The 25870-nt window shown below is 45.4% G+C and overlaps 1 protein-coding gene across 4 annotated transcripts in view; it reads left to right on the forward strand.

Annotated features, from left to right (window-relative positions):
• INSR (insulin receptor) overlaps positions 1-25870 on the forward strand; it is a 137587-nt gene that overhangs the window by 99084 nt on the left and 12633 nt on the right. Inside the window, exons 9-16 of one of the 4 annotated variants that reach the window (XM_047777294.1) lie at positions 208-375; positions 5188-5389; positions 7010-7045; positions 12410-12684; positions 14201-14340; positions 21674-21833; positions 23912-24014; positions 25345-25412. In XM_047777294.1, the coding sequence (XP_047633250.1) occupies positions 208-375; positions 5188-5389; positions 7010-7045; positions 12410-12684; positions 14201-14340; positions 21674-21833; positions 23912-24014; positions 25345-25412 (1152 nt within the window). The remainder of the gene's footprint in view (positions 1-207; positions 376-5187; positions 5390-7009; positions 7046-12409; positions 12685-14200; positions 14341-21673; positions 21834-23911; positions 24015-25344; positions 25413-25870) is intronic. The other 3 variants (XM_047777295.1, XM_047777296.1, XM_047777297.1) reach the window with 3 other exon arrangements.

The following is a 25870-nucleotide window of genomic DNA, read 5'->3' on the forward strand; positions in this document are numbered from 1 at the left end:
CCCTATGGTCCGCCTGGATTGGAATTTTGTAACCCATGCTGGTCCTGGGCAGGCGTTCCACAGCTCTCCAGTTTCCTCAGGTGTTAAATAGCACTGCAGAGAACATCTTCAGGATTTCTCTAGCTTGGGTGTTCCCTCTCACACTCCGCCGAAGGCTCACACCCTCCTCCTCACGGTGGACCTGTCTGGTCTCCTTTCTCCTTTCAGATCCTTCCGTCCCCCTGGATCCCATCTCGGTTTCTAATTCCTCGTCCCAGATCATTCTGAAGTGGAAGCCCCCCTCTGACCCCAACGGCAACATTACACACTACCTGGTGTTCTGGGAGAGGCAGGCGGAGGACAGTGAGCTGTATGAACTGGATTATTGCCTCAAAGGTGAGTGCAGGCAGAGGCGGGGGAGGGACCGGTTTTATGCACATTTGATCTGCTTTTGCCGCCCCACCTGAGATACTTTTTTTCTATTTTTTAACTGAAGTATAGTTGATTCACAATGTTGCGTGTGTTTCAGGTGTACAGCAAAGTGATTCAGTTGTACGTACATGCATATTCTTTTCTATTCTTTTTTCTCTTCTTTTAAATTGCAGGATAGTTCATTCACGGTGCTGTGTTAGTTTCAAGTGCATAGCAAAGTGATTCAATTACACAGACCTATATTCTTTTTTTTCTCTTCTTTTAAATTGAAGCATAGTTAATTTACAGTGTTGTGTTAGTTTCAGGGGTATAGCAAAAAAAAGTGATTCGGTTATACATACGTTACATTTAAAAAATGTTTTCTTGGAGTAGAGTTGACTTACAATGTTGTATTCGTTTTAGATGTACAGCAAAGTGAATCAGTTATGCATGTAAGGATATCCATTCTTTTTTTTCCTGTACAGGTTTTACACACTGTTGAGTAGATTTTCCTGTGCTATCCAATAGGTTCTTATTAATCATCTATTTTACGTAGTAGTAGAACACAACATTTTCAATCAATATTTCAATAAAAACTAAAAGAAGAAATCTAGTCTTGAACAATGTACAGATCTTAACTAAAGAATATTTTATTGCTAAGAAATGCCCACACCATTACAATAATAACGGCTGAGATCGCTAAACACACATCACCGGTAACAAATGGAGTAAAAACAAAGACATTTGAAATAGTGCAAGAATCACCAAGTCGTGACCCAGAGATGTGGGCAAATGCTGATGGCAAAACGGCACTAGTGATCTGCTTCACGCAGGGTCGCCCCAAACTTTTGATTGGTAAAAACAGCACAGTACCTGCAAAGCACAAAAAGAAGAGGTCTGCCTGTCTGCAAGTTCACGGTTCTCACCCTCCCAGCGTGAGGACACGCTCTGAAGACTCCCGATGAAACCAGACACTCCCCATATCTTGGCACTATTGCCTTCTGGAATTTTCTTCTCCTCCCTTTCCTCCTCCCCTCTCCCCCTGGTGAGGGAGGGTGTAGCCGTGTTAACCCACGCAAGGCTTCAGGGCTGAGCTGGAAACCCGCCCAGCGTGTGGAGTGGGATTTGAGCACATCAGGGAAATTGTGCTGGACCCCAGTCCCAGATCCTTCAAGTTCAAGGTTAGAGACAGCAAAGAACAGACCATCTCTGCCTGGGACTGCCATGAACCACTTACACTAATGACCTATCTTCTTCCAGTCTTTCATCTCCTTTACTTCACGGGCTGCCTTCCCTCGACAGAAAAGTGGAAAAATATTTGAAGCCTCAAATGAGTGTCTATAAATTAGTTTAAGATGATTTTATAAACCGGCTTTCAAAACAGCCCATCAAATGGGAGAAACAGAAGTCATTTTTGTTTCAACAAAACCCCTTCTGTCGTTTTGTTGTTGTTGTCGGGTGGTGGGTCTGTATTTATGTTTCTTTGGCTGTCTTGGGTGAGTGGTGTCCTCAGGCCTTGGGGCTGCCGGCGAGGTAGGGCTGAGGTCTGTAGGGCTTTGGGCAAGTCACCGAGCTTGTCACCGGCTGCCTCCTTTTGGGGAGAAGGGGCAGGAAGCCAGATGATCTCTGGGAGCTGTCCCAGCTCTAGAATCATGTGCTATATGTATGCCTATGACCTCATTCCCTGCCCAGGCAGAGGGTTGCAAACGTGATTTATCTCCTTGGAGGCTTTATATAACTCGAGAGCAAGCGAAGTCATCGGTTCCGTTGTGAGCTGTTGGCCCTGACTTCGAGTAACCCAAACCACCAGCTAGAACTGCCACCACCAGCAGCAGGGCAGGCAGTGTTTTTCTCTTCCTTCCCCCCTTCCTCCCTCCCTCTCTCTCTCTTTCTTTCTTTCCAACAACTTTTATTCTAAAGTCTAAGTCTATCATTACAACGTGACTATTTCAACATGGTTTTCTTTGTAATGATGCCAAATTTTCTGTAATTAAAAAAAAAAAAAACTTACTAAGGATGGATATTGGATGATGCTACCCATAGGAGGTCCCTGAAGGAGTCAGATCCATAGAGGCAGAAGGTAGATGGTGGGGCCAGGGGCTGGGGCAGGGGGCTGGGGAGCCAGGGTCTAATGCGGACAGCGCTGCAGTTTGGGAAGATGAGAGAGAGAGTCCTGGAGACGGATGGCCTGGATGGCTGCACAACAGGGTGGGCGTGCTTCATGCCGCTGAGCTGTACACTTCCTGGTTAAGATGGCAAATGTTTTGTTGTGTGCATTTTGCCGCAATTAAAAAGCCCAGATAAACACAGTAATAAATCAACTTTCTAATGCACAAAAGATAAATTATTTATTGATCGTGACCAGTCGTAGCTTCCTGTAGTGTCATGAGTGGGTTGGTTTTTTTTTTTTCCAGCTTTACTCAGGTGAAATTGACAAGTAAACTTGTAACATACTTAAAGCATAAATGGTGATGATTTTATATACATACATCCTATGAAAGGATTCCTCCCGTCTAGTTAATTAATACATCTATCTCCTTACATGTTTATGGTTTGTTTTTTTTTGTTTTTTTGTTTTTTTGGTGAGAACTTTTAGCTTCGATACTGAATTGTATATTTAAATTATACAGTACAATCTTATCAACTATATGCCTTTAAAATTGTAACATATACATAACATACAGTTTACCATTTGAACCCCTGTCAGTGTACAGCTCACTGGCATGAAGCACATTCACTCTGTTGGGCAACCATCCCTTCCATCTGTCTCCAGAATGTTCTCACCTTCCCAAACCGCAACACCGTCCGCATTAAACACTGATTCCCCCCCTTCCCCCCCCCACCGCCCCTGGTCCCCACCATCGACTTTATCTCTATGGATTTGACTGTCCTAGATACTTCCCTACCCTTTATAATCACGGAAAATCCAGGGGGCCCCAAGTGTCATGAAGAAAGGCTGGCCGGGGTCAGGAGTTTTGTCTGTGCCTGATCATAAGCCCCTTTCTCTCCAGGAAAAAAAAAAAAAGTTTTGAAAGCCTTCCCCCCCCCCCGCCCCCACTGAGGAAATCCTAAGATTTTTTTTATTTTCCATCCATAATGACAACCATAGCCCCTCCGGTGGCCAGCCCATAGGGGTTACTTACTACTCCACATCCATTCATACATGTAAGAAGTCTTTTTAAAGACTTGCCAAACTTCCGAGTGGCTACTCACCATTCACAGGAAGATACTTGGGGCTCATTGTCTACTGCAATCATTAAAAGAGAGAGGAAGGGATGGAATTTCCCCTGCTCAACAGACCCTAGCAGGCACCTACCGTGGAGGTGCACTGCTTTCGCTTTAAGGAGTAGCCTGCATCCTCAAGTTTGTACCAGAAGCGAAAAGGCAGCAAGCATCATTGGGACTGGACCTTGGCGATCCAGACACACCAGCTGTAGCACTTTAAAAAAGTGTGTGTGTGTGTGTTTTCTTTTTCTTTTTTGGCTGCCTGGGGCGTATGGTGTTCCCAGGCCAGGGGTCAGATCCGAGCTGCAGTCGTGACCTAAGCTGCAGCTATGGCAACGCTGGATCCTTAAACTCACTGTGCCAGGCCGGGAGGGGATCAAACCTGCATCCTGGCGCTACAGAGAAGCCACTCATCCCGTGATGCCACATCAGACATTCCAAAAGTGTGGTATTTTTAGGAGTGGTGACTTGAGAAGTTGTGGGCCCCCCCAACCCTTGAAAAATACTCCCTTCTCTATGTTTCTTTGAGAACTTTCTTCCCCCAATTTCCTCTCATGTCTTTAGTCCTGGGTTTCTCTCCTCATCACTGTTGACTTTTGGGGCTGGATCATTCTTTGCAGGGGGGCTGTCCTCTGTAAGGTAGGGTGCTGAGCAATAACCCTGGCCAACACCCATTACAGAGCTGTAGTCCCCTCCTCTCCCCAACAGTCCCAATACCCCAAATGTCTCTAGACCATGCCTGATGTCCTGGGGGAGGGGCAGTGCAGAATCACTGCCCTTCTGGTGAGAACCACTGCTCTGCTCTGGTTACAGACTCTAACCATGGTGTCTGTAAGTCAGACCCCTTAGAATTCCATGTGAAATTTTGTTGTGCCCCCTTGTCCCTTTATCTTTACCTGGTTGATTGATGAGCCATCCATCCATCCATCCATCCATCCATCCATTTAACCGTGACTTGGCCCCAGTCCTTTTCTAATCCCACCTCCCATCATTCTCTCCCTTATCCCCTTCTAGCTACACTGGGTCCTTGGTGTCTTCTGACATGCTAAGGAGATTCCTACCTCAGGGCCTTTGCACTTGCTTTTTGCTGTCTGAATTGCTTTCCCAAGATACGTGCACAGCTCATTCTTCTACGTCATTGGGAATCGCGTAGTGCTTACTTTCTCTGAGACATTCCTTCCACCTCCAGACACCCTCTGTCCTTTCATCCCAACATTTGAGCCACAGCATCTGTATTTATCAGTTTATTGTGTATTCCTCTCACCCCCACATACCTTGTCGACTAGAATGTAAGTTCCAGGAGGGCAGAGACATGCCTGGTTACCTGCAGTCTCCAGCCCTGGGGAAATTATGGTGTCTGACAGTTTCCCGTTGCATGTTAACAGGCACCTTCTCCGTGGACAGGACTCAGATCTTATTTTTCCCAGTAGAGCTTGAACCCAGATCCCGGCCCCAAGCTCTGTCTTGTGTGCCCAGTGGCTCTGAGAAGGTCCCCCTGGCTCTGTGTGTGTGTGTGTGTGTGGTATTGGGGGCGGGGAGGGACTTGAACCCACCTGCCCTGTCTCTCCCCAGGGTTGAAGCTGCCCTCCCGGACCTGGTCCCCACCGTTCGAGACTGAGGGGTCCCAGAAGCACAATCAGAGTGAGTACGAGGAATCCTCTGGGGAATGCTGCTCCTGCCCAAAGACCGACTCGCAGATCCTCAAGGAGCTGGAGGAATCATCATTCAGGAAAACGTTTGAAGATTACCTACACAATGTGGTATTCATCCCCAGGTGAGGGTTTTGTCATTGGCTTGGGGTTGGGGGACTCTTACTCAAGGAGTGAGATGAAGTGGGGATACAGAGGATGGAAAGGGTCCATGCTGAGCCGCTTCCCTGGAGAGAGGAAGAGACCATTCGGGTTCAACCAGTACCTTACCAGGAAGACAGAACAATGGTCAAAAAGTAGGGGTGGGGGAAAACGTTTAAACAAACACACACCTCAACCTTTGCTTTCTGATGTCTTTTGAACGCTTCACCCCAGCCTCCAGTGTCAATCTGAGTTCTGAAACAAACTCCACTAGATGATCGATTATTGATTATTATCTAATAGATGATGATAGATAATAATCAATAATCAATCCATCTGATTATTAGAAATGCCTGCCTTGCTCCATGCTTCATTTGTGGCTGAGTCTCATGCTCAGTGCATTCTTTTTCTTTTTTTTCAATCTATGGAAGCTTCTTCTCCTTCCAGAACTTCCAATGGCCTCTTGGAAACCCTAGAGGCTTCTCCTACTTAAATATGTTTCCCCTCATGAATGAAGGGCCGTGCTTGCGGAGGTGCCTCTGATCTACAGAGAGGCTTTGCAGTAAATATGACTCCAGGTTTTTCATGCATCTTTACTTTTCCTGCAAGCAGACACTTAGGTAAAAGGCAAGTTTCTGTGGGTTACGGGTTATTTCACCTCTCTTGGTGAAAACTTCAATTTATTCATCTGAAGAGTGGAGATAAAAGTGGTTCCTCATTTTTTAGGATAATGAGATTACCATCTCTGAGGTGGGACGGTCCTGTACATTGTAGGATGTTGAGCAGCATCCCTGGCCTCCAGCCACTAGGTGGCAATTAAGCACTGCCTAAATCTTACGGAGTCATGAATTTTTCCAGTAACCCACTGAAGCAGTTACTATCTCCTTCGCTGCCAACCCCCCCTTAGCCTGTGTTTTTTGCTGACTCTGCCCAGGTTTTTGAAGCAAACATGTGCTGTGGACTTTCAGCTGCCCCCCGCCCCAGACATCACCAGATGGCTACCCAGAAATGCCCAATATAATTGGCTGTTTGCAAAGTGGATCAACCCCCCCCCCCAAAAAAAAGTTTACATTGGGATAAAATAAGATTCTAAAACAAGTCTCGTCAAAGGCCTGGCTTAGCTCCTGGTAGATGTTTCCCCAGAATTATCAATATATAACATTTCTTCTTTTGTCGCTTGCATTCTTATCCCTGACCCTGAGTCCAGAAGAACACTAAATGGCCCAGCGCAGGCACTGAGCCAGTTACTGTTTTACCTGTTAAAACACTGCCAGACTTAAGAAAGGAGCTGAGTCAGTTGTGAGGTTTAAAGGTGGTCAACTGTGACATCTCACAGGAACCTCAGGTGCCCAGGTCTCTGGGTGGGGGGTGTTTTCTCTGATCATCCCTCCACTCCCACTGCTGCCACCACACACACACCCGCTTGCTGTGTTCACCGCACCTGCTGGAGAGGATGTGGTTCAAGTGACGGGGAGAAAGTGGTCCATGGTCAAGGGCAAGGCGCCCTTGGGCTGCTGGCATAGAATGTAGCTACCAGAGTGTCAGAAGCAAGAGGTCTCTCCAAGTTCTGTCTGTCCTCAAAGCGGCTGGTTTTGTTTTTACAGAAAATCCTCTTCAGGCCCTGCTGCCGAGGACGCTAGGTATGACTCACCTGTGGGACGACCGCATGGCCCCTGGTGGCCGCACAGCACGGTGGCCCGTGGGCCAGCAAGCATGTTGTGCTCCCTTGAGACCTCAGGGGCTTGTGTGGTTTGATGCATGCATGGTGCTGGTCTGCGGAGATGGGATGCTTCACAAATCCACACGTTAAATGCCTTCACCCTGAAACGGGGTCTGGGCATGAACGTGGGGGGAAAACATCTTAACTAACACACTCTTACTAAAACATAGAACCAAGGGAATACTTTCTGGGCACCTCCTAGATGCCACCCATTTTCATCCATGCATTTCACCCACGACATTTATTTATCGATGCCCACTGTGTGTGCAGAACTGTGCCTGGCACCCAGCGTGGACACCACGCCCTGCAGGTGGTAGGGAAGGCTGATCTGGGAGCTGACCCTTTTTATTTGGGGCGATAAGTTCAGGACGACAGCTGTGAGAACAGGTGTGCCGAAACCCTGAATTACACTGACAGCAGTCACGGAGGCTCCCCTTTCACCTGTGTCTTAAAGGCCTGTCCAGGCGGAGAGAGCTTGGGAACAGGCAAGAGAGCAGAAAGAATCCTGGAGTCTGGGGAGGAACCGAAGAGGAGACTGGAAAGGCGGGGTGGGGGGAACCATGCGGAGGGATTTTATTCTTTCAGCGGAGGGTTTATTTATTTTCAGGCGGTGTGCGGGCCGGCTCTGCCCTCTACTGGCCGCGTGGAGTATAATCTGTAGTAAAGAAAGGTCTAGAAATTTGAGGCTTTGATCCAGGCAAGGGTTTCTCAGCCTCAGACCTTTTGCCATTTGGGGGCCAGATCCTTCTCAGTTGTGGGGATTGGCCTGCATATTGTAGAATGTTGAGCGACACCTCTGGGTCTCTGACCCCTTGGAAGCCAGTAGCACACCGTCCCAACCAGAATTCCTTCCAGACAGGCCAGATGTGCCCTCAGCGGTGGGGTCGAGGGCAGAATCACTCCTGGTTGGAGAACCACTGGTCTAGTGGGATTATGAGATAATAAAATGCTGTATGGGTGGGAGAGATTAGTTGATGCTTTGTCGTGGGGGTCTTTTATGACCAAGGAGTGGTCTTTGGGGGTAGAATCCTCCAGGTGTATGTATATTTGGTGTATTTGAGACCATTTATGTTTCCCTTTGTTGAGATCAGTTTCTCAGTAGTTATTCATGAGGCACGAGTGTCTCCATCGTTTTTGGAAGGCCCGTTTGTATGTGTATAGACACGTGCTGAATCTTGCTAATTCAAGGGGTGTAGCTTTAGTTTAATAGGTTTGGTTCCCATTCAAAAATGTCATTGGTCTTTTCAGACAAAAAGACCACAAAGAAAATCTTAGGACCCCCTAAATAGGATTTGATTTCTGACTACAGGGCAATAAAAACTAAAGTCAGAAGTTTGAACAAAAGACTCTACTGCCTGGTGATTAAAAGCGAGCCACTTACATTATCTATTGGGTGAAAGTTGAAATGAAAACTGGTTAAAATCTATTTGGAATATAACAGAAATGTGAATATCACGTACCCTCACTTGTAGAATATGGCCAAAGCTGAACTTCATTGCAAATTATTAGACTTAAATGGTTTCGTAAATTAGGAAAGAAAAAAAAACTTAGAATGTAAAATATAATATTTTGGGGAGGGAGGGAAAAGTCAATATAGCTAAATTTTTGGTAAATATAATCAAAGGGAAATACCCACAAGTAACTAGAAGTAAAGAAAGTGACATAAAACTTGTAATATGTTGAATTTTCTAGATAACCATGAGCTATTCAATTGGAAACTTTCAGAGAGGTGGGAAATATTAACTTTTCTAAGCTAATTCAAGAAGAAGTTCCCTTGTGGTGCAGTGGGTTAAGGATCTGGCATTGCTGCTGTTGTGGTGCAGGTCACAACTGTGGTATGGGTTCAGTCCCTGGCCCAGGAATTTCCACATGCCTTGGGGGCAGCCAAAACCCCCACAAAACCCCCAAAACACAAACAAGAAGGGGCAGAAAGATTAAATATCGTAATAACTGTGGGAAAAGACAAAAAAAAAAAGTGTCAGTTAATTTCCTCAGAAAAAGGCTTGGAGAGTTTTACAGACGAGTTCTTTCACACTCTCAAAAGAACAATTATTTTCTGTAATATAGAAACTTTTCCAGAGCATAGAAATCCATGGACACCTCCCCAGTTCATTTCATAAAAGTAACATAACACCTCTTAGAGATCCCAACAAAGATGCCACATTGAAAGAAAACCCAGGTAATATGGGATTTTTAGATCCAAATGACCTTGATAAAACCTACTCTACTGGCAATAGCATTTATCTCTTAAGTGCAAGGATGGTTCAAGATCAGGAGTTCTGAGAATTCTGTGGCACAATGGGGTCCGACATTGTCACTGCTGTGGCTTGGGTCACTGCCATGATGCAGGTTGGATCCCTGGCCCTGAGATCTTCACATTTCCCAGTGCTCAGGGTGCGGGGGAGGAAAAAAAAAAGAGATAGAGAGGGAGCTCTGATAATATAATCTAATTCATCGAGAGGCTCAGTAAGGAAAATCATAGCATTTTATTAAACTGTTAGTAAATCTCATTTAATAACAGTTTATTGAACTCATTTTAATAACATTTATTAAAAATTACTAACTTAGAGAAAGGGGTGGGGAGGGGAGATCTTTTATAAATTACTAAGAACAGAGAACTTCTACAACCAAGATAAATATTACCTAGATGAGACTAACAGCCAAGCTGCCATCTTTCTTTAAACTATTCCTGTTAGAGTTGGAAGGAAGCCAGTCTCATCATTACTAATTAACATTACTCTGGGTGTCTAGCCAATGCAGTAATACAGAAAGTAAAATTGTAAAGAATGGATTGTGGGAAATAAAATCATTGATTATTTTCAGATATTCTAGTGCAGAGACTACTTGTTTTTGTCAATCAAGTTCTATTGGAATGTAGCCACATTCATTTGTTTACCTTGTGTCTTTTTAGCTGCAATGGCTTGAAAGCCATTGGAAGTTGAATACTAACTACCTAGCAGTTATTGGAAAAGGTTGCTGACCCTTTTTTCTAGTGTGTTCCTTGAAAACCTAAGAAATGCAACCTTGAAATTCTTAGAATGAGAGTTCAGGAAAGTAGTTACAATAAACATAAACGAAAAGCCGGTAAATATAGGAGCAACAATTAAAATGTAAGTCGGGAAAGATCTCTTTCCTAAATGCCCCCAAACCTCAGTAATCTCATCTAGAATTACCTGTAAAGGAGAAAAAAATGTAATTGCCGAGATACTAACTTTTACAGAGATATGTGAGCGATTGTTTCCAGTCATTTGAAGAAAACTCACTGGCACACAGCCAGTGATAAAGGGCTAGTTAATGCCCTTTGTGAATGAGCAGCGCAGGAATATGGATGAGGAAGGCCCTAGAACTTCCTGGAAACAATTGACAAGGGACAAGGAAACACAAAAGCGTCAATAAAGGGAAAAGAAGTTCAGGAGTTCCTGTCGTGGCGCAGTGGTTCACGACTCCGACTAGGAACCATGAGATTGAGGGTTCGATCCCTGGCCTTGCTCAGTGGGTTAAGGAGCTGGCCTTGCCGTGAGCTGTGATGTAGGTTGCAGACGCGGCTTGGATCCTGTGTTGCTGTGGCTCTGGCGTAGGCTGGCAGCTACAGCTCTGATTCGAACCCTAGCCTGGGAACCTCCATATGCTACAGGAAGCGGCCCTAGAAAAGGCAAGAAGACCAAAAAAAAAAAAAAAAAAGGAAAAAGGACTTCGTATGCAACAGACCATGGAGGTGCAAATAAAGATCCAAAAAGGAAAAAAACAAAACACAATTAAAGCTCATTTTAACCCTCAGTGTGGCTGAGATTATCCTGAGACACAGACCGCAAATCAGTACAAAGGGTCGAGAGGGCAGCAGTTTAGCCATATGTACTAAGAAGCCTAACTTAGTGATTTCTTTTCTCAGAATCCCTTTTGATGAATGAGCAAAACAATCAGACAATGACCAAAGTAATATTTATAAGAGGAAAAAATTGGGAATATGCTTATATTAAGAAAATAGGAGGACAGAGTTCCCTGGTGGCTCAATGGGTTAAGGATCTGGCTTTGTTGCTGCCGTGGCTCTGGTTACAGCTGTGGCTCTGGTTCAATCCTCGGCCCAGGAACTTCCGCATGCCATGGATTCGGCCAAAAAGAATAAAAAAAATAGGAAGATGACTGACTAAATTATGGCTCATGCATTAGATGACATATTCTACAGTTTTCCAAGTTTTCTGCCATGAGTATATGGTACTTTTATAATGAGTAGGGAGAACGCTCATGGTGAAAAAGAAAAAAAAAAAGTAAATTCTGTCCTACTTAAGATGTTACATTTTAAGGAAAATATTTGAGAATGCTTTCAATACAATTGGACCAAGTGGATTAGAAACCTAGCTTGATCCCCATCATACCCATACAGAAAAATTTACAGGAAAAAAAAAAGGGTTCCAAAGGACACAGTGGATGGTGGAATGTTGCGTAAATCAGATTTTTTTTATTACCCTTTCTTGGTTATTTATCTTTTTTTAGGCTATTAACATTTTTATTCATCTATCTCCCCCCCCCCGCCCCCCCGCTTTTTTGGCCACCCTGAGGCATATGGAAGTTCCTGGGCCAAGGATCAGATCCAAGCTGCAGTTGCAGCCTATGCTATAGCTGCAGCAACGCTGGATCCTTTAACCCACTGTGCCAGGCCAGGGTTTAAACCTGTGTCCTGGCACTGCAGAAATGTTGCGGATCCCATTGCACCACAGCAGGAACTCCTCATCTTATTAAGGGGGGGGGGGAATGTGCCAATCACATAGGCATTTTTTGGAGGTACCCTCAGCAACCTTAGTGATAGGATTCTTTTACCAAGAATTGAAGTATAATTAATCCCTTAGATTATGCAGGTGTGCTAAAGAGTCATAAAAATCAAAGGATGCCTTTCTCTTGCTTGAACTGGTGATGCTGTCCAGTAGCTTGGGCCATTTGGCAGGGCTTCCTGAAAAGCTAGACTCTTACACGCTTTGGGCATCTTATTTTTAACACGGACCCGGGTGGACTATTAATCTGCAAAATGAAAATCTGAAATCAAGCATGTTGAGGGTAATCTCAGTGTATCTCCTACTCTGGATGGTCCTGGAGCACCTGACATGATGCTTATCAAGGCATCTTGAAAGCTGCTGTGGATTGTAATTCCTGGAAATTTACATTGTAATCTACACACCCCCTTGAATCTGATTGCCCCACCATCTTTGGTTTTAAGCCTTTTGTTCTCTAGCAGCATTTTTTAAAAAGGTGGTGATTGTGTGACCGTGGGTGTCCGACTGTCATCCTACAGGCCATCCAGGAAACGCAGGGCCCTTGGTGACATGGGGAACATAACTGTGGCCGTGCCCACCATTCCGGGTTTCTCCAACACCTCCTCCACCAGCGCGCCCACGAGCTCGGAGGAGCACAGACCCTTTGAGAAGGTGGTGAACAGAGAGTCGCTGGTCATCTCTGGCCTGCGTCACTTCACTGGCTATCGCATTGAGCTGCAGGCTTGCAACCAAGATGCCCCCGAAGAGAGGTGCAGTGTGGCTGCGTATGTCAGCGCCAGGACCATGCCCGAAGGTGGGTTGGCTCATCATGGGGCTAAGAGACCCAGGCTGACCAAGGAGAATCCATCTACCCTCTCTCTAGGCAGCATATTTGTGACCTTAAATTATTTGCCTTAATTATTTTCCCCCAGCTTGATTGAGATACAGTGGACATATAACATTGGGTAAATTTGAGGCGTGCAGTGTGTTAATTTGGTACACTTGCATATTGTGAAATCATCACCACTGTAACAGTAACATTAGCTCACTAGCTCACACCTCCTTCATGTCACATGATTACCATTTCTTATTTGGGGATGAGAACACTTAAGACCTCCTCTCGGAGTTCCATTGTGGCTCAGGGATAACGAATCCGACTAGTATCCACGAGGATGCAGGTTCTATCACTAGCCTCACTTAGTGGGTTCAGGATCAGGCCTTGCCATGAGCTGTGGGTGTAGGTCGAAGACACAGCTCAGACCCTGTGTTGCCTTGCGCTGTGGTGTGGGCCGGCAGCTGTAGCTCTGATTCGACACCTAGCCTGGAAATTTCCATGTACTGTGGGTGTGGCCCTAAAAATACAAAAAAACAAAACAAAACAAAACAAAAACCTCATCTCTTTGCAGCTTTCAAGTATATGACATAGTATTGTTAGCTATAGTCTCCAGGCTGTACATTAAATCCTGAGAACTTATTCATTTTTTCTTTTTTTTTGTCTTTTTGCCTTTTCTAGGGCTGCTCCCTTGGCATATGGAGGTTCCCAGGCTAGGGGTCAAATCGGAGCTGTAGCTGCCGGCCTACGCCAGAGCCACAGCAACACGGGATCTGAGCCGCGTCTGCAACCTACACCATAGCTCACCACAATGCCGGATCCTTAACCCACTGAGCAAGGCCAGGGATCGAGCCCTCAACCTCATGGTTCCTAGTTGGATTCATTAACTGCTGCACCACGACGGGAACTCTGTCATGTTATAACCAGATGTTTTTACCCCTTGACCAATATCCCCCCATTTCCCTCATCCCAAGCCCCTGGAAACCACCATTCTACTCTCTGTTTCTATGAGTTCGGCTGTTTTATAATCCACATAGGAGTGAGATCATACAGTGTTATCTTGTTCAGTCTGGCTTATTTCACTTAGCCTAATGCCCTCAAGGTCACCCATGTTTACCTATATTATTTTTAATTCCATGAGTCATGTGTTGCATTATTTAAACCTTAGGAAGTATATGCAAGCCATAAAAAAAATAGAGTTGAAATTAGGAAATACATATATGTAGTGTGTTGGAGTTCTCCAGAGAAAAAGAGCCAGCAGGATGTGGGATGGATTGATCAATTGATTGATTGACAGATAGACAGGCAGATGATAGACAGACAGAGACATAAACGTGTAGAGAATGCCAGGAGGTGACTTTTATATGTCCATTCTCCATTAAGGGAAACGGAACACAGGAAATTTATATAACCAGCTCAAGTCACTCAGCCACTAAGTAGCAGAGGTGGGGTTTGATCCAAGGATTGAGTCTCTGCCTCTAACCACTGCTCCTTACAGCCAAGGCAGATGATATTGTTGGCCCTGTGACCCATGAAATCTTCGAGAACAACGTCGTTCACTTGATGTGGCAGGAGCCGAAGGAACCCAATGGTCTGATTGTGCTGTACGAAGTGAGTTACCGACGATATGGCGATGAGGTAAGATCCTTGACGCCTGGGCATGTGCCTTCAAGGTGGTCATTGATGCCTCCTTCCTCTTCTTAAACTCTGACCCTCATGCTTTTCTCCTTAGATGCTTTGTCCTGAGGACTCAAAACCTTGATATATGACTTGCCAGGGAGATGGGTCAGAAATGCCAACTACACATTTTCTTTCTCTCCTCATTTTCTCATGGTGCATTTCTGCCTTATCCTACAAGAGGAATGATGGCTGGCTGCATTCGTGTCCCTTCTGATGTGACAGGAGACTCATTTCATGTAGGCTTATTTCAAGAGAGTAGGAATGAATTGCTTAAAACCTTAATAAGTGGTTTTTCTGTTGGATGCTTCTCTTTACCACTGGACACTGTGCAAGGTGATGGCTAACCCAGAGGTGCACAGAATGGAATCAAAGAAAAAAAAAAATAGCTAAACTATCCCTAGGGCTTACCATGTGCCCCATGCTAAATGCTTTACACAGAGTATCTTGCGTATCCTATTTTACCTTATCAAAGATGTGGTAAAAGACCCTATTATTCTTAGGGACCTTGAAGAAAGAAAACGGTCTTGCCAATTCTAATTTTAAGATGCATTTCAAATTTCATAAATGTTAAAATGTGAAAATAATATGTCTCCTGGGACCAGTGAAGGGCAATAAATCCTCAGAATAAACCAATGAGCTTGGTACTGAGGCATCCAGAATTTAAGTCGCATCCAAGCTGTATTAGAACAAAGTCAGGGTTCAAATCCCAGACTTAATGTTCTAATCCAGGGGTTGGTGATTTTTTTCTGTCAAGGGCCAGATAGGAAACACCTTTGGCTTTGTGATCAGTCTTTGATGCAAATACTCAGCTCTGCCCTGGCATCATGAAAGCTGTCATGTGTACCATATGTAAATGAAGGGGTCTGGTTGTGTGCCAGTGAAACTGTATTTGTAAAAACAGGCAGCAATCAGACTGGATTTGCTGGCCCCTGTTCTCAATCTGTAACCACTGTGGGGCAGCTCTCTATCCCCAGAAAGGCCTTGGGGTCCACACCAATCAAAGGCACTGCTGGGGCTTGGACCTGACTGGAGACAATTCTCCAATCCGGTGACTGGGTGACTTGAGGCAGATAAGTCAGGTCACCCCCCTCCCCCGGGTCTAACCCAGAGGTGTATCTTGCCCTCCCTTGAGCCATTTACACCTCACAATGACCTACAAGGTGGAAAATACTAGTGTCGCCATTTACAGCTAAGAGAATGGAAACCCAAGAGCTGAATAGATTTGCTCAGGGTCACACATCCAACCCTCGAACCCAAACTGTTGGGCTCTGGCGCTTGCCACCTGCAATTGTGGGTGATCATGTGGGTCAGAGATCATTTTCTACAAGGGGCCAGAGAGTCAATATTTTCAGCTTTGGGAACTATACAGTCTCTGGATCAACTGCTCAACTTGGCCGTTCCAGCTCCAGAGTGGACACAGACAATAGGAAAACAAATGGGAGCGGCTGCGTGCCAATAAAACTTTATTTACAAAAGCAAAGGCTGGATTTAGCCTTTGGGCCGTGGTTTTCCAACCTCTAACAAAAGATGTAGCGAAACTGCCAGGTTTACTGGAGCTTTAGGGGAGAGTCATCCTGTAACCAGGTGGGTACAGTGTCGCTTCCCCAAGCCAGAGAGGACAGATGCCTTTGTGGATCCCTCTTGGGACCACCATCTGTTCTGGATGCCCAAATATTCAGCTTTATTTTTCTGTACAAAAGTAATCATATTCACAAAGTTATTGTTCTCAAGTTGATATTTCAGTATTTTATATATTTTATTATTTATGTAAAACATTTTTGTTAGGGACTTCCCATTGTGTCTCAGTGGGTTATGAACCCCACTAGTATCCATAAGGATGTGGGTTTGATCCCTGGCCTCACTCAGTGGGTCAAAGATCCGGTGTTGCAATGAGCTGTGGAGTAGGCTGGCAGCTGCAGCTCCGATTGGACCCCAGGCCTGGGAACTTCATGCTTCAGGTGCGGTCCTTAAAAAAAAAAAAAAAAAACCAGCAGAAAAGAAATGTTTTTTTAAATTAAAGTATAGTTTGTTTACAATGTTGTGATAATTTCTGCTGTAGAGCAAAGTGACTCAGTCATATCTATATTTACATTTCCTTTCTTATATTCTTTTCCATCGTGGTCTATCCCAGGAGGTTGGATATAGTTCCCTGTGCTGTAGAGTAGGACCTCATTGCTTATCCATTCTAAATATAGTAGTTTGCATCAACTAACCTCAAACTCCCAGTCCATCCCACTCCCTCCCTCTTCCCCCTTGGCAACTACAAGTCTGTTCTCTAGTCTATGAGACTGTTTCTACTTTGTAGATATGTTCATTTGTGCCATATTTTAGATTCCACATATAAGTGATATCATATGGTATTTGTCTTTCTCTTTCTGACTTACTTCACTGAGTATGAGAATCTCTATTTGTATCCATGTCACTGCAAATAACATTATTTAATTCATTTTTAATGGCTAAGTAGTATTCCATCATGTATATATACCACATCTTCTTAATCCATTCATCTGTTTTGGACCTTTAGGTTGTTCCATGTCTTGGCTATTGTGAATAGTGCTGCAATAAATATAGGGGTGCATGTATCTTTTTGCTTTATAGTTTTGTCTGGATAGATGCCCAGGAATGGGATTGCTGGTTCATATAGCAACTCTATGTTTAATTTTTTGAGAAACCTCCATACTGTTTTCCTTAGTGGCTGCACCAATTTGCATTCCCACCAACAGTGTTAGAGGGTTCCCTTTCCCCAACACCCTCTCCAGCATTTATTATTTGTAGACTTTTTAATGATGGCCATTCTGACTGGTGTGAAGTGGCACCTCACTGTAGTTTTGATTTGCATTTCTCTAATAATTAGTGATGATGAGCATCTCTTCATGTGCCTATTGGCTCTCTGTGTGTCTTCTTTGGAGAAATGTCTATTTTGGTCTTCTGCCCATTTGTCACTTGGGTTGTTTGTTTTTTTGTTGTTGTTGTTGCCAAATATTCAGCTTTGATAATTTAGATTTGATGATTTAGAATTGAAATCAGCAGACTATGACTGATCGGCCAAATTTGGCCCTTGGCCTGTTTTTCTAGTTCTTGCAGAGCTGTCAAAAGAAACAAGAGGAAATGTGCACCAATGTGAGTCCAGTGGCCAAGTCCAGAATCAGTAGGAGGGGAGGGGAGTCCTCAGGGGTGTATAAACAGAGGCATGACTCATAGGGGCCCATTATTGCAGTTGATTAATGTCTTACCCTGTGTATATTAATCCCATATGTTCTAAAGCAATAATTCAGATTTGGGGTGGTGACAAATCTTGATGCATAAGATATTCATCACTAGCGCGAGCCACTGGGTGTCTGTCCATTGGAGAATGGATACATAGAAGGTGGTATAACCATAAAACAGGTGGACATACAGCTTTTAAAAATGATGTTTGGGGAGTTCCCACTGTGGAAACGAATCTGATGACTACTATCCATGAAGACGCAGGTTTGATCCCTGGCCTCGCTCAGTGGGTTAAGGATCCGGCATTGCTGTGAGCTGTGGTGTACGTTATAGATGTGGCTCAGATCTGGCGTTGCTGTGGCTGTAGTGTAGGCCAGCGGCTACAGCTCTGGTTCGATTCCTAGCCTGGGAACCTCTATATGCCACGTGTGTGGCCTTAAAAAGTCAGAAAAAAAAAAAAAGATGTTTGGGGAGTTCCCACTGTGGTGTGGTGGGTTAAGGATCTGGCATTGCTACAGCTATGGCGTAGGTTGCAGTTCCAGCTCAGATTCGATCCCTGGCCCAGGAACTTCCATTATGCTGAAGGGGTGGCCAAAAAAGAAAAAAAAAATGATGTTTGGGTGACTTTGGTCCAGTATAATGTAGAGGCTGAGATTATAGACTCTGGATTTTATATCCTCCAAGCTGTTATTCTCCATCTTCTACCAGCAGATAAGAACCCCCCCACACACACCCAACTAGCTTGTGATAAAAGGGAAGCTTATTAGCTCCCATAACTGAACAGTTGAAGGACTTCAGGCATAGCTGGATCCAGAATTCCTTTGGATTCGTTGCATCTTAAGGGTCCTTGCCGTGAGCCCAGCAACTCCTGGCTGTCCTGTGATTTCAGTAGTTCCAATACTCATACCCTCTGAGACCAAGCTTGGAGGAAGGGAAAATCTGTGTCCCTGCATTTCTAGCCAGGCTGAGGTCACGTGACACCCAGTGGCCAATCATTATGACAGTCAGTGCTGTGTGGTGATTGGCTGAGGCATGAAGGTTTTTGAATAACAGCTTAATTGAGATACTTTCACGGACCATAGATACACGCATTTAACATGCACAATTCAGTGGTCTTTATTCACTGAGTTATACAGCCATCACCACAATTTCAGACTATTTTCATCACCCTCTAAAGAAAATGTACCCCTCCTAGCCATCACCCCCCCCAATCCCTCGTGCTTCCTCTCCCTCCAGCTCCTGGCAATCACTCACCTTCTTTCTGTCTCTATGGAGACAAGCCTCTGCTCCCGTGGACCAACTCATCCCTATTTGCCTGGAACTTCCCAGGTTTGAGCACTGAAGTCCTGCATCCCAAGATAACCTGCGTCAACTGGAACAGTTATAACCCCATCGGCATTGGACTCAACCCTAACTTCTCCCAGCCTGCCTGCCTCTCTCCTCCCTGGAGCCCAGGGGTCACCAGTACAAATCCCCCTCATTACCTCTGCCCTGCCAGCCTGGCCTGATCCCAGACAGGCCAGCCCTGTCTGCCCTTCAGGGAAACAGAGAGATGGAGGGAAAATTAGGAGCGAATGAGAGGTTATAATCACCTTTAGAAAAGACCTTTTCAGGAACAAGACTGATTATCGCCAGCATTTTTCTTACTTGGCTAGCATCACTTTGATAAAATAAAAAGTAATGTGAAAAAAATTTTTATACCATTTTTATGATCGGGGTATGATTTTGCCAATTTTACAAAATTCTCGCCAGCATTTGGTGGGAGGTAATTTCCCCCCCTTATTTGCTAGTTTAATAGCCCCTATCATTCCTAGCTTCTTTGCTTTTGAGTCCCTCTCAAAAGCAAAGTGAACTTCACTTTGGAATCACTTATTCCTTCATCTCTTCCTCTCCCACCCTGGGAGACCCTGGTCCTGGAGACCAGTCCCTCCCTGGAAAAAGCATTGATTTTTCCCATTTTTTTTTTTGTACTTATATCCTTGGCTTCAGTATGTTTTTGAAGTTTTGAGCTTTTTAGGGCTGCACGTGCAGCATATGGAAGTTCCCAAGCTAGGGGTCCAATGGAGCTACCGGCTTATGCCACAGTCACAGCAACACAGGATCCAAGCCTTGTCTGTGACCTACACCGCAGGTTGGGTTTGCTACTGCTGAGCCACAACAGAACTCCTGTAATTGGCTTCTTTGCTCTTGATCAAGTTTGCTTCTTGTTTTGCCTTTTTTTTTTTTTTTTTTTTTTTTTTTCCGGCTGCCCCTGGAGCATATGGAAGTTCCTGGGCCAGGAAGTGAATCTGAGCTGGAGCTGTGACCCAAACCACAGCTTCAGCCACGCTGGATCCTTAGTCCACTTTGCCACAGAGGAAACTCCTTGTTTTACTTTTTGGTTTGTTGGTTTGTTTGTTTGTTTTGGTGTCTATGGAGAGAGCTGCATCTGATTCCTTCTGTCATGCTTCCTTCTCTGCCCCCACCGCCCAAGGGTATCGGGGTACCTGGCCAGCATCAGAAGATGCATTTCCCCTTTATCCCCCATGACAGCTACCTTTGGTTTCTATATTTGCTTATTTGTCCCTTTCCCCTTGGTGACTCATCCTCCTTGGAAGAACCTTTGGACTAGACTTCCCCACCCCTGCCGCCAGCCCGATCTGTTTTCTTGCTGTTGTTGTCACATGATAAGCACGGGAGTTTTGACGTTGCTCTCTCTCCCCACTGCCCCCTCTGAAATTTTCCAGTCCAGTTCCCTGAGTGCATGATTAGCTCAGAGCTGTTTTGGAAAGTGTTCAAAATTTGGCCAAGGCTCACAGGTTTCGTGGTCATATTTCCCAAAGAGCCTCTCCACACAAGCTCTGGGTTTCTCCTTTTTTACATATTTATTGCTGGGGGATGTGCCCTTTACTTATTTCCTCTCTTCTTGCCAGATATTTAAGTAGATCCCAGCTCTTCGAATGACAGGAACATAATCAAATCAAAAGGCTGCACCACGGAGAGGAAGGAGTTTAAAAGCTTGTCCTGAAGCCATTAAGCCCACGTAGCCCTTGGCTCATGGGTGATTTAGTGGGTCTGGGTCCCTTCTTTCCTGCCCTTCTGGAGTCCTGGTGAAAATACCCTGTGACAGTCTCAAGGAAGAATTTTGGAGCCAGACCAGTTCTGGGTTCAAGGGCTGCCCCACCACTTACCAGTTGTGAGATCGGGAACAAATCATTTCAGCTCCCCCTCCAGGGGAGGGCAAACTGTTTATGTAAGCCTGTTTTTGTACAGCTCGTGAGCTAAGAATCACTTTTCACATCTAAAGATGGTTGAAAAAGAAATCCAGAGAAGAAGAGCATCTTATGACACATGTATATTTTTTTCGAAGTTCAGCTTTCATCACCCGTGTGTGGTGGGCTCGCAGCCACGCTCATTTGTTTATGGATGTTATGGATTTGGGATTCAAGATTTGGGAATCTGGCTGCTTTGGAGCTATGATGGCAGGATTGGGTTAGTGACACTGACCCTCTAGCCCCTTGAAGTGAAAATATTTACTGTCTTGCCCTTCACCGCAAAGGTTCTCTGCCTTCTGCCCTAAGCATCAGTTTCCTCATCTCTGGCATGAGGCTCAGCACAAGGTTGTTTTAAGGATTAAATGACACCATCCAGGCCACGCGCTCGGCTGTGCTTTGGGAGGAATGACTTTACCAACAGTGATAACCTCTGCAGCTGTGCCTTATCCGTGGAGCTAAGGTTCTGTAATATCGGGAATTTCAAATTCACTCGGCTGTCACAGCCTGCATGTCTCACTCCCTCCGTGTCATTTTCTTTTCTTTTCTTTTCTTTTGTCTTTTTATGGCCGCACCCACCGCATATGGAAGTTCCTAGGCTAGGGGTCGAATTGGAGCTGTAGCTGCTGGCCTACACCACACCACAGCAGTGCCAGATCCAAGCCGTGTCTGCAACCTACACCATAGCTCACGGCAAAGCTTGATCCTTAACACACTGAGCAAGGCCAGGGATCAAACCTGCATCCTCATGGATCCTAGTCAGATTCATTTCTGCTGAGCCACGACGGGAACTCTCCTCTGTGTCGTTTCTGAGCAGGATCCTTGTCTTCCAGGAGCTGCATCTCTGCGTCTCCCGCAGGCATTTTGCTCTGGAGCGAGGCTGCAGGCTACGCGGGCTGCCACCTGGGAATTACAGCGTGCGAGTTCGGGCCACCTCCCTGGCGGGTAATGGCTCCTGGACAGAGGCCACCTATTTCTACGTGACAGACTATTGTAAGTCCGCAGGGTCGCTTTGAATAGTAGGGTCTGTGCTTGGTGCTGGGCACAGCAGAGCATTTCTGAAGATGGTTGAGGAAGCATGGAGGCTATGGGTACTGGCCCTGTCTTGACCTCTGGATCCACTGGCTGCTGCTGTGTGACCAGGGCAAGGTGTGTGCCCTCTCTGAGCCTGAGCTTTCTCATCTGTCCATGGGTAAAATAATAGGACCACCTCTGAAGGTGAGATTTTGATGACATCATGAATGTCACATGGCCGACACTGGGCACATCTGATAAACACATTAGCTCCTGTTACTGGTGTCTCAATCTTTGTTTTTAGCTGAGCCATGCCCTCCGAGGGGGGACCTGGGGGCTTAGCTACCCAGTCTTAGTGTGCTCTTGACTTGCAGGCAGTAAGTGCTGCTGTTGGGTGAGCTGGGCACAATGTAGACAGCAAGGTCAGGAGAGGTGGGAAGAGCTGAGCTGGTCAGGGAGCACTTCCTGGAGGTGGTGACCTCTTGGTGAGAACCTGAAAGAATGTTTGAATGTGGGCAAAAGATGGTATTCAGCCCGACATGTGGTAGGAAACCAGAACTTGGATGAATGAACAAATGCCTGACTTGTAAGAGGGGGAAATTCTAGACCAGGAAGCGTGGGAATAAGGAGACAAGCAAGATACCAAAGGTGCAAAATTAAAAGAAACACTCACCTCAGGGGCCAGCTCTGCCCCTGGTCTGGTCCAGAGCAAATGTTCCTCTCAAATTTTGCACCCTGAGTGCTTTCCTTCCCTCACCCTAGCTTTGGCAGCTACTAGAATTTGAAGAGTGAGCAGGTCAGTGGGGTCTGAGAAGCAGAGATGGGGTGTGGGGTGCAGTGTGGCTCTCAGATTCTGTCCTGAGACATGCTGAGTCCTGACCATTTGATACCTCCAGCTTCCCTCCACCTCCGCCAAAGGATGGGGAGGAGGGACATTACCAACCACTGCACTTGACCAAATAGTTTCCATTTCTCAAGTCCCATTCAATCATCAAATATTTATGGATGCCTTCTGGTGCCAGGAACCATCAGAGGTGGGAGGAGGCATTTTGCTGTCAATTCAGGGAGGTCTGGGAGGAAGGAACGTCTCAGGATAGAGCTGGCCACCAAACGCAGCATGGAGTGGTGGTCAAGAACTCTCTCAGATTGCCTGGTTTCAAAACCCTGCTCCAGAGATCAGCTCTGGGACTTGGGCAAGACCCCTCACCTCTCTGAGCCTCTGTTTCCCAAATCTGTTCTTGGCGTAGGTCATAGCATCTCCCACTTTGGCTTATGGGATGATTAATTAAGTTCTCCCAGGCAAAACACTTCAACCAGTGCCTGGTGTGTTCATAAGCATTCAGTAAACTGCTATTATTAAAGACCCAAAGGGTGAGGTAGGTTCCTTCTCTGACTTCCCAGAACTCACTTTCTTCCTTGGCTTGGAAGAGTCTGAATACATGGGTGTGTGTGTAATTTTAGACAATCCAGCCTTGCATATGAATTAAAAAAAAAATAAAGGCAGGAGTTCCCTGGTGGCTCAGTGGGTTTAGGATCCAGCACTGTCACTGCTGTGGCTCTAGTTACAGCTGTGGTGTGGGTTTGATCCCTGGCCTGGGAACTTCTGCATGCTGGGGGTGTGGCCAGAAAAAAATGCTGCATAACACTTCTTCAGTTGGCCTAAAAGGGCTTTTAGGGTGAATTTTCTGTCTTCCAGGGTTGCTGTTGGGATTAAAATAAGCTATTTAGTGTGCAGAGCTCAGTGCAAGGTGAAAATGCAGGGCCTTTTGTTTGAAAATAATTAAGACTTCCAAACGGCAGCTGCAGGGTGTTAAACCGAGAGCAGGGCCTTCTGAGCGTGGGGCTTAGATTGCATGCCTGTGAAGTTGGCCTTGGGTGGTGAAGCGAGAAAGCTGTAGTAGTGGTCTGGGGTCACCACAGGAGAGGCTCCAGGACTAGAGAAGGGGAACAAAAGTTCATGTGGCACACTGTTAGACGTATATAGATGTGCTTTCCGATGTGACCTTAGATGCAAACACATTTTGATGTGAAATCTATATTTTCTTATTCTATTTCAGTAGACGTCCCATCAAATATTGCAAAAATTATCATTGGCCCCCTCATCTTTGTCTTTCTCTTCAGTGTTGTGATTGGAAGCATTTATCTGTTCCTGAGGAAGAGGTGAGTATGGGTGTGTGCTTGTAAATGGTTAATAACTGGCTCTCTGGAGGAACAAGATGCCTGCGTGTAGATAGAGCTATATCTAAATTTACTGTAAATTTTACTGATCTAAAGGATGCATAGCATGCAAGTTACAGATAATGATCATAATGCAATGTCCAATATTCATTATCACACATTCCCTCTAGCCAGTTGATTCTCATCAATGCTTTTGTCATTTTCCCCCCAATCCTTTGTATCTATAACCAACTTATGGTTGCACTTGATGAATGTTAATTGATATTTTGTTTACATTAAAGAGCAAGACAGGACCCTGGTGGCTCAGTGGGTTAAGGACCTAGCATTGTCACTGCTGTGGCACAGGTTCCATCCCTGACCCCGGAACTTCCTCATGCTACAGGCATGGCCAAAAAAAAAAAAAAACAAAAAACAAAAAAACAAAAAAGACAAGACACAAATGAAACAAGACATGTATGTTCACTGACAATGGGAGTGACTTTGCAGAATCAGATAATAATCCTTAAATACTTAAAGCAGATTTTCTTATGTTTTTGGTGCCATTTGCAATGTCATGGCGACAGAGATGACACACACGTTTAAACTTAATCTGCATTATCAATGTTTCCATCATCACTTTCTCAAGCCTAGACATAAAGCAGGACAACAAATCAGTCTCGGTTGGTAGTATTTGCCTATTTCCACAGCATGAATATTCCCACTGTGGCCAGTTTCATGCTGCAGACATGATGTCACTGGGCACAGAGTTGGGAAGAGATATGCAATCACTCACCGTCATATAGTATTTCTGCCACACAAATGTACCCATATAAATAAATGAGGTGACATAGATGGGCTCAAGAGTACTGACCGGAGAAAGAAGTAGCACTATAATTAGGAAGGAGTGGGTTTTGAGTATCTGTTACCTTTGCTTTGAGTATAATTTATGTAATTATAAGCCTACGTGATTTGACTTTAAGGGACTGTTGTATTTAACAACCAGCTTGCAAAATTCCATGCACATGGAACAGTTGTTTCTCATAAGCTGGAACAAGATGATTCCAGAACAGCAGTGGGCGAGTGGTTTTTTAGGTGTTAAAAGGACAACCGTAAGTTACAGTTCGTGGGGTGAGTTCCATGGTGATGCCACCTGGAGAGCTGCTGCTAAAAAAAAACAAGGCTCCCCCATCCTCACCCCAGACGGTCTCCAGGATTACATGGGTGCTGCTACTAAGGGTGGTCGTCTGCATCAGGGAGGCTGTCACCTCCCGCTAGTGACCCACAGAGTCTGGTGAGGATAACAAGCTGGAATGCTTCCATTTTTCTCATCCAGGCAGCCGGATGGGCCACTGGGACCATTGTATGCTTCTTCGAACCCAGAGTACCTCAGTGCCAGCGATGGTAAGTGCTGTCTCCTTTTCCGGGGTGACCTGGAGTAACAGATACTCAAAACCCACTCCTTCCTAATTATAGTGCCTGCTGTTCAGTTTCATTTGCCCTCCCCATCAAGTGACAGTCAGGGGTTGATGCCCTGGGGGAGGCTGCGATGAATTCTCTTGCTCCCTTGAGCTTGCAGACCTGCTCCTGGCTACAGAAACCCTGTTACTGGGAGCAGTCACACACCTGCCCTCTGGCATTGGTTTGGATGGACTGACCCAGCTAGTCTGGGACCTGTGTGTGAGCTGCACTCAGAGGCCAGGCAACTGGGGCCCCAGCTATGAGGGCATGGAGCCTTGGGGCCTGTGCCAGAGAGATTGCTGAGGAGGGTCAGAGCCAGGAAGCGTTGACCAGACCTGCCATCTAAGCTGGGAGGTGGGAATCAGAGACCAAGATGGGGGACTGGGGATCAGGGATGATGA

Source organism: Phacochoerus africanus, chromosome 4 (genome assembly GCF_016906955.1).
Source record: "Phacochoerus africanus isolate WHEZ1 chromosome 4, ROS_Pafr_v1, whole genome shotgun sequence".
Lineage (NCBI taxonomy): Eukaryota > Metazoa > Chordata > Mammalia > Artiodactyla > Suidae > Phacochoerus > Phacochoerus africanus.